This window comes from Callorhinus ursinus, unplaced genomic scaffold (assembly GCF_003265705.2).
Source record: "Callorhinus ursinus isolate GAN/ISIS: 27379988/994484 unplaced genomic scaffold, GSC_fseal_2.0 scaffold35, whole genome shotgun sequence".
NCBI lineage: Eukaryota > Metazoa > Chordata > Mammalia > Carnivora > Otariidae > Callorhinus > Callorhinus ursinus.
Genome location: NW_027397097.1, coordinates 6,877,796 through 6,889,935, shown reverse-complemented (window position 1 = coordinate 6,889,935; position 12,140 = coordinate 6,877,796). Strand labels below are relative to the sequence as shown.

Sequence of the window (12,140 nt, the reverse complement as noted above, 5' to 3'; positions counted from 1 at the left end):
ATGTATTTCTTTTTTTTTTTTTTTAAGATTTATTTATTTGAGAGAGCGAGAATGAGAGAGAGAGAGTACATGAGAGGGGAGAGGGTCAGAGGGAGAAGCAGGCTCCTCGCCGAGCAGGGAGCCTGATGCGGGACTTGACCCTGGGACTCCAGGATCATGACCTGAGCCGAAGGCAGTTGCTTAACCAGCTGAGCCACCCAGGCGCCCTGAAATGTATTTCTTAAATAGTAAGACTTGAAAGTGGAAATGACGCCTTGATCCATGGGCTGCAGAATGGATGTTGTATTAGAATGGATGTTGTATTAGCAAGCATGAAAACAACATCCATCTTGTCCATCTCCATCAGAGCTCTTGGGTGACCAGGTGCACTGTCAATGAGCAGCAGTATTTTGAAAGGAATCTTTTTTTCTGAGCAGTTGGTCCCAATAGTGGGCTTAAAATATTCAGGAGACCCTGTTGTAAACAGACATGCTGTCATCCAGGCTTTGTTGTTCCCCTCATGGAGCACAGGCAGAGTAGATCTAGCATAATTCTTATGTGCCCTAGGATTCTCAGAATGGTAGATGAGCTTTGGCTTCAACTTCAAGTTATCAGTTATATTAACCCCTAACAAGAGAGTCAGCCTGTCCTTTGAAGCTTTGAAGCCTGGCATTGACTTCTTTCTAGCTATGGAAGTCCTAGATGGCATTTTCTTCCATGAGAAGGCCTATTTGATCTGCACTGAACATCTGTTGTTTGGTGTAGCCCCCTTCACGAATTGTCTTAGCTATGTCTTCTGGAGAACTTGCTGCCGCTTCTGCATCAGCACTTGGGGCTTCACCTTGCACTTTTATGTTATGTTCCTCAGCTTCTTTCCTTAAACCTCATAAACCAGCTTCTGTAAGCTCTAAGGTTTTCTTCTGCAGCTTCTTTACCCTCTCTCAGCCTTTATGGAATTGAAGAAAGTTAAGGCCTTGCTGTGGATTAGGCTTTGGATTAAGGGAATATTGGTTTCCATCTTCGCTCCAGACCACTGAAACTTTCTGCATATCAGCAATAAGGCTCTTAATTTTTTTTGTTTTTTAAATAATTCATGTGTTCACTGGAGTGGCACTTTTTAAATTTCTTTCAAGGACTTTTCCTTTGCATTCACAAGTTGGCCAACTAGTTGTTGCAAGAGACCTGGTTGTTGACCTCTTTGGGCTTTTGACATGCCTTACCAAGCTTAATCATTTCTAACTTTTGATTTAATTGGAGGGATGTGCAACTTTTCCTTTTGCTGGAACACGTAATGACTGTTTTAAGGTTATTAGCTGGCCTGATTTCAGTATTGTTGTGTCTCAGGGAATAGGACGGTCCAAGGAGAGGGAGAGAGAGGGGGATGCTCAGTTGGTGGAGCAGTCAGAACACACACACTTACCTACTAAGTTGACCATCTTAAATGGGTGTGGTTCGTGGAGCCCCAAAGCAATTATAATAGTAACATCAAATGATCACTGATCACAGATTACTATAACAAATACAATATAATGAAAAACCTTGAAATATTATGAGAATTACCAAAATGTGACAGAGATATGAAGTGAGCAAATGCTTTTAGAAAAATGGTGCCAATAGACTTGCTCAATGCAAGTTAGCCACAAACTTCGAATTTGAACAAAATGCGATATCTGCAAAGCACAATAAAGTGAAGCCCAATAAAAGGAGGTATGTCTGTACTGGATAGAAACCTAGTGATGTCCTTTACAGTTAACTTTTATAGGACATTCAGTGTTTTATTCCGTAGTGATTGTGGTTGGGCTGGTTGGGAAAGCACATAATAGGTGATCAGTAAATATTTGTTGAGTAAACGAATGAATCTGCTTTAAAAATCGACGGTAGATAATACTTCTCTTGAATTGCCTCAAGTTTGCCAAGCAGTGTCGCTGCTCCATTGGAGTTTTGAAGAGAGTTTTACCTTAAGTTTTGTTTCTTCAAATTTTATGTCTCTTAAATCATTTGCATTTCTTTTACAGTTTCTTTTTAAGGAAACTTTGGGAAAATGCTTATGTAACTGAATGATCTTTTTAACCAGTTGTGATTTTGCTTGAAGGCTCATTTTCTGTCATGGTTCTGTTTTCTTTGCGGTTAGGGACATATCTGTGTAATCTAGGGGAGCTAGAGTATTAAATGTTTTCACATCTGAAAGGAATTGAGCCAAACACAAAAATACCAAGAATTTAACATTTTGGGGTTAGAAATATAAACGAAGTGTAATTTTTCAGCCCACTTACTCCAACTGTCTTATTTGTAGATGAAGAAATGAGGATCAGATAGTTTGAGACATATGCAGAATTCACTAGGTGAATTAGGATTCATGAGCCTGGGAGCCTTGAACCTAATATTGTTCCTCAATTTATTTTGCCATGTTGTTACCAAATTGGAATCAGTTAAAATCACTGAAGAGATCTTTCTCATTCGCCAAATGAAAACATAGTGTCATTTTACCTCAGGTCAGAGCCATAGTGAGGTCCTTGAGTTGTTTTCTGAGCCAAAACATACAGAAGAATTATTAAATTGTGTTTAGTAAACCCTTAGTATTAGGTTGAAGTTATTTTTAAAAATGGTGATCAGTATTTTAATTGTTAACCAAGATGTTCATTTAATTAGATTTCCTAATAGGCTAACCAAGTTCAATAATCAGGAATTTACTAAGGCTATTTTTTCAGTGGGAAGAAGACACACAAATTGGATCAATGGTGTCATGTCTTTAATTTCCTTGGTGGCATGCATATATGAAATCACAACAGTGTGAAGAGTGAAAAGCAATACTAATCCTTTGTTTCAGGTTCTGAATGGTTCTTAGTGGTCCTTGAATGGTATATTTGCAACATGAATTAAGTAAAAGAAATAGTGGTTTATAATTTAAATATTTACTCTTTTAAAGATACTGCATTATTATTTTCAAAAACATGTCCTACGGGGCGCCTGGGTGGCTCAGTTGTTAAGCGTCTGCCTTCGGCTCAGGTCATGATCCCAGGGTCCTGGGATCGAGCCCCACATTGGGCTCCTGGCTCGGCAGGAAGCCTGCTTCTCCCTCCCCCACTCCCCTTGCTTGTGTTCCCTCTCTCGCTGTGTCTCTCTCTGTCAAATAAATAAAAATCTTTAAAAAAAAAAAAAGTCCTACTTCACCTCCCTTCTATTTTATTCTGTTTTATACCTATGAAATACATTGTAACTCTGGTTTATCAATTTGGCATAATGTGTGCAGAATTTTTTGTAAAAATTACTACTTTGGTAAAACTCCATTTAGAGCTGAGTTTTTTCAGTTATAAGGATAGGGTGAAGTGATGGGAAATAGAGATAAAATTAGTATTTGAAGAATTCTGTGAAAACACTCTGCTCAGATTCTCTGAGCACTAGTTTACATTGTCTGTGCAATCTGTGTAATCCCGTTCAAAGATAATGCTGTTGGGATGCCTGGGTGGCTCAGTTGGTTAAACATGCAACTCTTGATCTCAGCTCAGGTCTTAGATCTCAGGGTTGTGAGTTCAAGCCCCACATTGGGCTCCACACTGGGCGTGGATCCTACTTAAAGTAAAATAAAAATTTTTTTTAAATGCAAAAAAAAATTTCACAAAGATGATGCTATTTGCCAGATATGGTTTTTGCACTATTAGGTACTCCATAAAAGTTAGAAATACATAGCCAATTAAGGTAAAAAGAGGAATTGATAATAAACATACATAGTTGGTAACATACTAACTTCTGAAATGTTTGCTGATGGCATTTGATAAAGTAAATTGTAATATAGCCACATTGAGGACTGTTATATAAGTCTGATTTCTTAAAAGGCATTAAATATCATAAGAAAGTGATAGTGTTTCAATGAAAAAAATGGGGCAACATGATCCCAAAACTTTGTCAAAAATATACAAGACTAGAATGAAGTAACGTAAAATAGTAATAGTGGTTGCCTCTGGGTATTAGGATTGTGGACCTTTTATTCTCTTTGTGGGCATATGTTTCATTTTCTGTACAGAATTGTGTTATTTTTATTAACCGTATGAAGCATAAAACAAACATTTTTCCACTGCCATGCTCACGTTACCTCAATGAAATGAAGTGCTCAGTGACTTGCAAGGAAGAACATTTGTCAGTTTTTAAAACAAATACGGTCTTTTGGAAATGTTTTATGTAGTATTTTTAGTTCACATTTTTGAGCCATCACTTGAGCTTGAATAAATTATTTGAACTGTATAAACATTTGCATTCCATTGAGAACACTGAAGCTAAAAGTATAAAGCAGAAACATGAATCTTTCTGAATAACCATTTTTTAATATTTAGAAGCTTTGCTTCAGGTTTGGTAATTTCCTTCACTGTCAGATTTGGGGTGTTTTGTTTTTTGTTTTATGTTTCTTTTTTGGTCAGATGTCCATTGACAAGCCACCTCTTTTAAGAGGGAAATTTCAGATGGGAATATCTATTATATTTAGCCTTTTATATTTTATAATCTTGAATGCTTAGATTTATGTAAAATTTTTCCTGATTTTTAGAGGAACAGAAGGAAAATGAAAAGATGAAAAGTGAAGAGCAGCCAGTAGATTCAGAAAACTGTTCGACACCCAGTGCTCTGGAAGAGGCTACTGTGAAAATAGAAAAAGAAGATGAAAAGGAACTTGTCAAACTGCCAGTCATAGTCAAGGTAGAAAAACCTTTGCCAGAAAGTGAGGAAAAAAGGATTATCAAAGAAGAAAGTGATTCCTTCAAGGAAAATGTCAAACCCACTAAAGTTGAAGTAAAGGAATTTAGAGCAGATCCTAAAGATATCAAAGGTAGCATGGAGAAGCTAGAGCCAGAGAGGCTGGAGTTTGGTGGCAATGTTCGATCTTCTCAAGAAATCACTGAGAAGTCTACTGAAGAAACCGAGAAAATTAAAAATGATCAGCAGGCCAAGATACCACTAAAAAAACGAGAAATTAAACTGAGTGATGATTTTGACAGTCCAATCAAAGGACCTTTGTGTAAATCAGTTACTCCAACAAAAGAGTTTTTGAAAGATGAAATAAAACAAGAGGAAGAGACTTGTAAAAGGATCTCTACAATCACTATTATGGGTCATGAAGGGAAACAACTGGTAAATGGAGAAGTTAGTGATGAAAAGGTAACTGCAAATTTTAAGACAGAACAAATGGAGACAAGGTTTTATGATACAAAAGAAGATAGCTGTAGCCCCTCTAAAGACAGAAGTGTCATCATGGAGGGAAATGGAGCAGAGTCCTTAAATTCTGTCATAACGAATATGAAAATAGGTGATCTTGAGAAGGAAGTGGTCCCTGTAGGGAAAGATGCAGATAGTTCAGTATCAGTCTTAGAGTCCCAAAATCAAAAAGGGCAATTAGAGGAAACTGGTCCTCCGGAAATGGAAATCTCTTTTGAGACTTCTGAGATGGCAAAGGATCTCTCTTTGAAAACTACTTTATCTGCCACTGAATCTTGTACCCTGAAAGTTGACGAGAAGTCTCCCAAAAGTAAAAAAGATAAGCGCCCACCAGTCCTAGAATGTCTTGAAAAGTTAGAGAAGTCCAAAAAGACTTTTCTTGATAAGGACACACAAAGATTGAGTCCAATACCAGAGGAGGTTCCAAAGTATACTCTAGAATCAGTAAAGCCAGTCTCTCCTGAGGCAGCTGAAACCTCGGCACCATCTAACATGACGGACGACTGTGAGAAATTAGCCTCAGAAAAGGAAATGGTGGAATGTCAGAGCACAAGCTCCACTGAAAGTCAGCCCCTAGAAAAAACAGACCCAGAAATTCTCCAAAAGGATTCTGAGTCCACCAAGGTAGAAACAGGTCATCTGGACAATGCCCAGACCTCTGGCACAGAGGATCATTCTGAGACAAAGGGTTCTACGCAAAAGAGCAAATTTAAATATAAGCTGGTTCCTGAAGAAGAAACCACTGCCTCAGAAAACACAGAGATAACCTCTGAAAGGCAGAAAGAGGGCATCAAATTAACAATTAGGATATCCAGTCGGAAGAAGAAGCCAGATTCTCCTCCCCAAGTTCCAGAACCAGAAACCAAGCAAGAGAAGACAGAAAAGGAAGAAGAGAAAACAAATGTAGGTCGTACTTTAAGGAGGTCTCCAAGAATATCTAGACCCACAGCAAAAGTGGCTGAGATCAGAGATCAGAAAGCTGATAAAAAAAGAGGGGAAGGAGAAGATGAAGTGGATGAAGAGTCAGCAGCTTTGCAGAAAGCAGACAAAAAAGAAAATCTGAAAAAAACGGAGAAGGATACGAATTCTAAAGTAAGCAAGGTAAAATTCCTCCTATTCTCCTATTTATTAGAAATAATTGAGCCTAAGTGTAGCTCTTGGTTTTAGTTCAAAAGAAGTCATTCAAAGAGCACTTTAAAAAGAAAAGGTATCTTTCTTCCTATATCTGAGATGTCTTTTCTCACTAGTTACCCCAGATACTAAATTTCACAGTGTATAATCTTGTCATCTTTTAAACTTTTTCTCTGTTACAGGCAATATAGGAATATATATTCTCTTTGTAAACTATGCAGGTAATACCTAACCTGTAGGAATGAAAAATCAAAATGCCCCATAAACACTATTAAGAGTTTGGGATACATCTCTTTCCAATTCTTTTTCCATACATTAATGTGTATGTTCATAAATATTTACCCATTCGCTTAAAAAATAAATTAAATTGAATATGTTCATTTTTCTATGAATTTTTCACTTATCACCGTGTCTCTGAACTCTTTCCATGTCAGTAGATGTAGTCTACCTTTTGGTTATTGATGGCTACACAGTTTTCCATAGTGTGGATGTACCTCAGTTTATTTAATCACTCCCTTATTGATTGACATTTAGGTTGTTTCCAATTTTTCACTATTACAGGCAATGCTGCATTGAAGATCCTTTTGGACATAAGTGAGTATTTCTTTAGAATAGACTCCTAGAATTGGCATTGCTGGGTCAAGGGGCATGTGTATATTTTAACTTTTGATAAGCTGTTGCCACATTGCCCTCCCCAAAAGGCCCCGTTAGTGTACTCTCCTTACCGTGTACGAGAGTGTCTGTCTTCCCCCATTTAATAATTAGTCTTAGAAGCCAGAATTCTCTTTTCTATGACTCTTCTATTTTAAGCAAAATCTAGTAAATATCTACAGCTAGTTTATAGGAGTTTGTTATAATGAAAACTGCTACTTTTATTTTTAATTTATTTAAGTGCTCAGATTGTTCTCCATTGTAAGTGATCCTTTGTTCCCTGAAATACTAAATTTTTAATTCTTTAAAAACATTTCCCCTTCTGTTGTTAGAATTATTTTGGTCTTTGATGGGGACTTATACTGTAGGAATAAAGTGAACTATGAATTAAAAGACTGAAACCAGGTGGTGAAAAGCAGTTTACAACATTATAAACTTACTCTCTGAATAATACATTTTTATATTTGTCAGGATTTTTATATACAGTTCTGACCCATAAAAAATTTTAAATTCATCTCTAATATGGGAATTTAAACTTTTATATAACAATATGTGAGAATATAGTCAGTGCTCTCTCAGCCTTTAAAATGTGCATGGCCTTTGACCCAGAATCCTCTTCAAGGAATTTATCCTAACCACAGAGGTTTGTAAAAATTTGTATTTACAAGGAGCCATTTTTTGTGAAAGTGAAAAACTGGGAAACTACCTAAATGTCTGTCTAGTAAGGGATTAGATAAATACAGCTGTGTGATGGCATATTATACAGTCGTTTACAGTGATGTTAATAATATATTTTATGACTAGGGAAATACTTATAAGACAGAATGTTCATTATAAACCCCCCTAACAAAAGTAGAATAAATAATGGAAATATGTACCAAAATTTAATAGTAGGTAGATCTCTGATGAAGAAACAGTAATTTTCATTTTCTTCTTGTATTTTGACTAAAAACTGACATATAATGAGAAGCTTGTTTTTTAATGTTCTTATTATACCAAATTATTCCAATTTTTAATTTTATACAAGGTAAAACCCAAAGGCAAAGTTCGATGGACTGGTTCTCGAACACGTGGCAGGTGGAAATATTCTAGCAATGATGAAAGTGAAGGATCGGACAGTGAAAAATCATCTGCAGCTTCAGAGGAAGAGGAAGAAAAGGAAAGTGAAGAAGCCATCCTAGCAGATGATGATGAACCATGCAAAAAATGTGGCCTTCCAAACCATCCTGAGCTAGTACGTACCTGATCTAATTGAACAATATTCATCTTACTGGCATGCTGTGGTTACCCAACGCAGCCTACTTCTTCTGGGATTGATCATGATTTGAAATTTTTTAATGCTGCACAGCTTTTGTGCACAAAATAACCTTTATTTCTATTTCTCAAATAATAAGCCAATTCTGTTTTCATTCTACTTGGTTTATATATTGATATTTCCTCTACTTAAGGATACACTCCTAACCTCTTCTCACAGATCGATAAATTAATTCAAATTTTTCTATTCTCTTCTTCTTTAAATGTTTCTTCTTTCCCTTTAATTTATAATGATATTTCTGAAGTGACAACTTTAAAGAAGTAAGGCCTAAAGGCCTTATTACTTTCTGTGGCAACATTTAAGTCAAGTAGTAACCTAGTAGGGCTTTAAACTTTAGAAAATGGGGAATTCCAAAACAAAACACCCCCCCAAAAAAACAAATGAAAAGGATAAATTCTAGACCAGATATCTTCAAAAGAATACTGACAGTGGAACTTACCCAGGAAGTAAGTTCTTCAAAAGTAGCCTAAATCAGGAAATCCAGTTCCTAACCTGTTTATATAATTTTTGCATTTCATACGAGCTTTCTAAAGAGCCTATTGAAGAAACACTCTTTTTATACCCAATTTTCTACAACTGGTCTGTTTTGAATAGATGTGACTTTCAAGGCAATTTCTAACCACTAAGTAGAAAGAAAAGTAAGGAAAGATGCTTCCATCTAGGTAGAACTTTGTGTAGCAGAAACTTTTCGAAATCCAGTAAAGTTTGGAAAATTCATGTGAGCTAGTTCTCCAAGGCTCTTTTTCCTAGAAAGCAGTGTGGGATGATAGGAAAAGCGTTAGAGCCAGACCATCGTGGAGTAGGTCTGGCTTCCACCACTTACCAGGTGCTCTCCTCTCAGTATCTTAATTTCTTTGTTGTAAAATGGAAATACTACTACATACTTCTTTTGAGGGCTTTTTGTTTGTCTTTTAAAGGAGATAGAAGTTTATAGAACACACCACAAGGGAGCGGTGGACAGGGCAGCAGAGGAGAGGCCGTCTGCTGAGGGTTGTTTTTAATAAGTTATGTAAAGTTGGCTTAGCACAGTCCCTGACATCTATTACATGCTAGTTTAAAGCTATTTGTGGTTTACTTGTTCTTTCTCTTCCTTAATGTTACAATCATATCTGGAAATTAAATGTATCAATAATGTTTATCATATTCCCGTAGTTTCAGAGGGTTCAGAAACAGAGAATGAGTTTAGCTCTCAGAATAGATGTTGAAATTATGCTGAGAAGACGCTTCCAAGAATTTTTATGATCATCAGGCTATGAAAGTTAGGTCAAGATTTTTGTGTGGAGAAAGGCCAGGAGAAGATTTGAGAGAATGGTCTTTTCTGCCCTCCAAATCAAAAATTAGCACCTGTGTTCTTTCCCTGCCATTTCTAATATCTTTTTAAACCAAGAGAGTGCATTTTGACTGAAGCAGCAATAGATGTCAGCAGCAAAGGGGTGTGAGGAAATGAGAAGTAAAATGAAGTGAGCAGAGATGATGTTGAGGAAGCGGAGAAAGTTGCACCCTTCTTGGAACACACACACAGGACTTTCATTTATTTGGTTATTTTAATAACTGCTCTGAAAATCCCATTGCTGGCTCCTCTGCCAAAAAAGAGTGACATTAGAAACTGAAGATGTGGTGGATTCCTTATGCCCAATGTTTAAGGATAATCATAAATCAAATGTCAAGCAACTATGATGTGTCTTAAGTGGTACAGAAATGACGCTGGATTAGAAGGACATGGTCCTTTTCCTCACTGAGCTTACAGCAGAAAAACAATAAATTCATTGATGAATCTAGAACTCTGTGGGGTGTTCCACATGCTTTAGTCAAAATCAATGGATCATTGCCTGAGGCTTGGAAATCCTACACAGTAGCATTTTAATGGAATTTTATCTTTATTACAGAATAGAGACAAACATCACTTTTTAAATAAATCATATTCTAAAAGTTTACTTTTAATTTTGTTATTTGAAATTTAGATTATGTTTTACCATGCAAACAATGTGATAAATGAATTCAGGTGCCCAGGGTAGTCTACGTATGCCTGTGTGATCAGTCAGTGTATAACTCAAGTTAAACACTCTCATGACTTAGTATTGAGTTCTGGGTATTGGCAGCAAATGGTGATGCATTGTAAGGAGAAGGGGGAAGGCAGCTTTTCACTTTTAAATCGCTGCACTTGGGTGCACATCCCACTGCTCTCCTCTAACCCCCCATGGTTCGTGTTAGCAATTTAGAAACTGCTTTACATATATACTACAGTTGAACAAATAAATGAAGTGTGGAGAATTGGAGCCAGTTTTCTTAGTGTCAGAAAAAAGTTACAGATGAGCAAGATCAAAGGCCAGAATGAGCCCTTTGGCACTGGATTAGAGCTGGAGATACTGGCTTATTTTAATATAGATCTGTGTGTTTACATGGATTGCTCTACATACATATATATCATAGCTCTGTCCTCTGAGAGAGCCTAGAGGCAGTGATACCTAGTATCATAGCACTCAGCACCCAGATGTTTGTTTGTTTTTTAAGATTTTATTTATTTATTAGAGAGAGAGCAGGGGGAGGAACGGGGGAGAGGGACAAGCGGACTTCACACTGAGCAGGGAGCCCAACGTAGGACTCGGATCCCACGACCCTAAGATCATGACTTGAGCCAAAATCAGGAGTCTGACATTTAACCGACTGAGCCATGCAGTTGCCCCCAGATTTTGGTTTCTAAATACCATTCTCCAATAAAGGAACCAGGGCTTCTAGGAGAAATGGCTAATACAAAGGCTTGGTCAGAGAAAATACAAGATGGGCCTGGAATGTCCCATAGTGTCAGAAAGTAAAAAAGTGCTTACAATAAAGGATGCAAATGAGTCCTAAGGAGAAAGAACTAGCAATTTGAACAATAAATTAAATAATGGTTTTAGATTCTAACCCAAAGAAAATAAATCTTCGTTAGTTGATCCTGATATAAAGTGACTGAATAGCAAATAAATGGGGGAGAAGGACATATTTTATTTACAGAAGAATTCCAAATATTAGAAGGCATGAGGGAAATAGGTAATCATCATTACAACACCATAATAACAATGGTTGCAAGCAATAATGTAGGACTGATGAATGCTAAAATTAGTGGGTGAAATTTATTAATTTTAATTAATAAGTTTTAACTTATACCTCCAAATTCTTTGATATTCCACCCTCCAGAAAGTGAAACTTAATTCTCCTCCCCTTGAGTGTGGGCTGGACTTAGTGCTTGTGATGAGAATAGGTATGGAAAGTGAAAAGTAGTAAAAAATTTAAACACACTAAAATACACTAAAATACTGTACTGTGATATAGTGTATTTCTTAGTATAGTACTAAAAAATTATTGAAATGTCTTTTAACTTCAAAGGCATTGAATTTTAGTTGTAGAATTAGGTTGACATTTACCTGTGGTTTATTTCAGATTCTTCTGTGTGACTCTTGTGACAGTGGATACCACACTGCCTGCCTTCGCCCTCCACTGATGATCATCCCAGATGGAGAGTGGTTCTGCCCCCCTTGCCAACACGTATGACCCAGCACCCCTTTGTTTGTAGTCTTCAGTTTTATATTCCAATGAATAATACTTCTTGACAGCCACTAAGCATTTTTCATTTCAAAGCAATTTGTAAATATTGTTTAGCTTTTGTTTAAAGTTCTGTGAAATTTACCTTACCTTCTGTGAAAACTATTTTTTATTAATATCTTTTAGGCCTTTGTTTTTTTTTCTCCCAAAGCATTTTTCAGAGACCTCTAATTTTTATAAAATTATAATCTCTGATTTATTTTTTTCTCACATTTGTTACAGGCACAAATAGCCCCAAATTAAAATGATACATGAGGGAAGAAATAAGTTTCTTTATCCC

The 12,140-nt window shown here is 36.6% G+C and overlaps 1 protein-coding gene across 2 annotated transcripts in view; it reads left to right on the top strand.

The window, feature by feature from the left end:
- The window catches only part of RSF1 (remodeling and spacing factor 1), a 159,412-nt gene that overhangs the window by 116,949 nt on the left and 30,323 nt on the right, over positions 1-12,140 (top strand). Inside the window, exons 6-8 of one of the 2 annotated variants that reach the window (XM_025894141.2) lie at positions 4,517-6,273; positions 7,991-8,197; positions 11,699-11,803. In XM_025894141.2, coding sequence (XP_025749926.1) covers positions 4,517-6,273; positions 7,991-8,197; positions 11,699-11,803 — 2,069 coding nt within the window. Of the gene's footprint in view, positions 1-4,516; positions 6,283-7,990; positions 8,198-11,698; positions 11,804-12,140 lie in introns of both variants that reach the window. The other variant, XM_025894140.2, reaches the window with a different exon arrangement.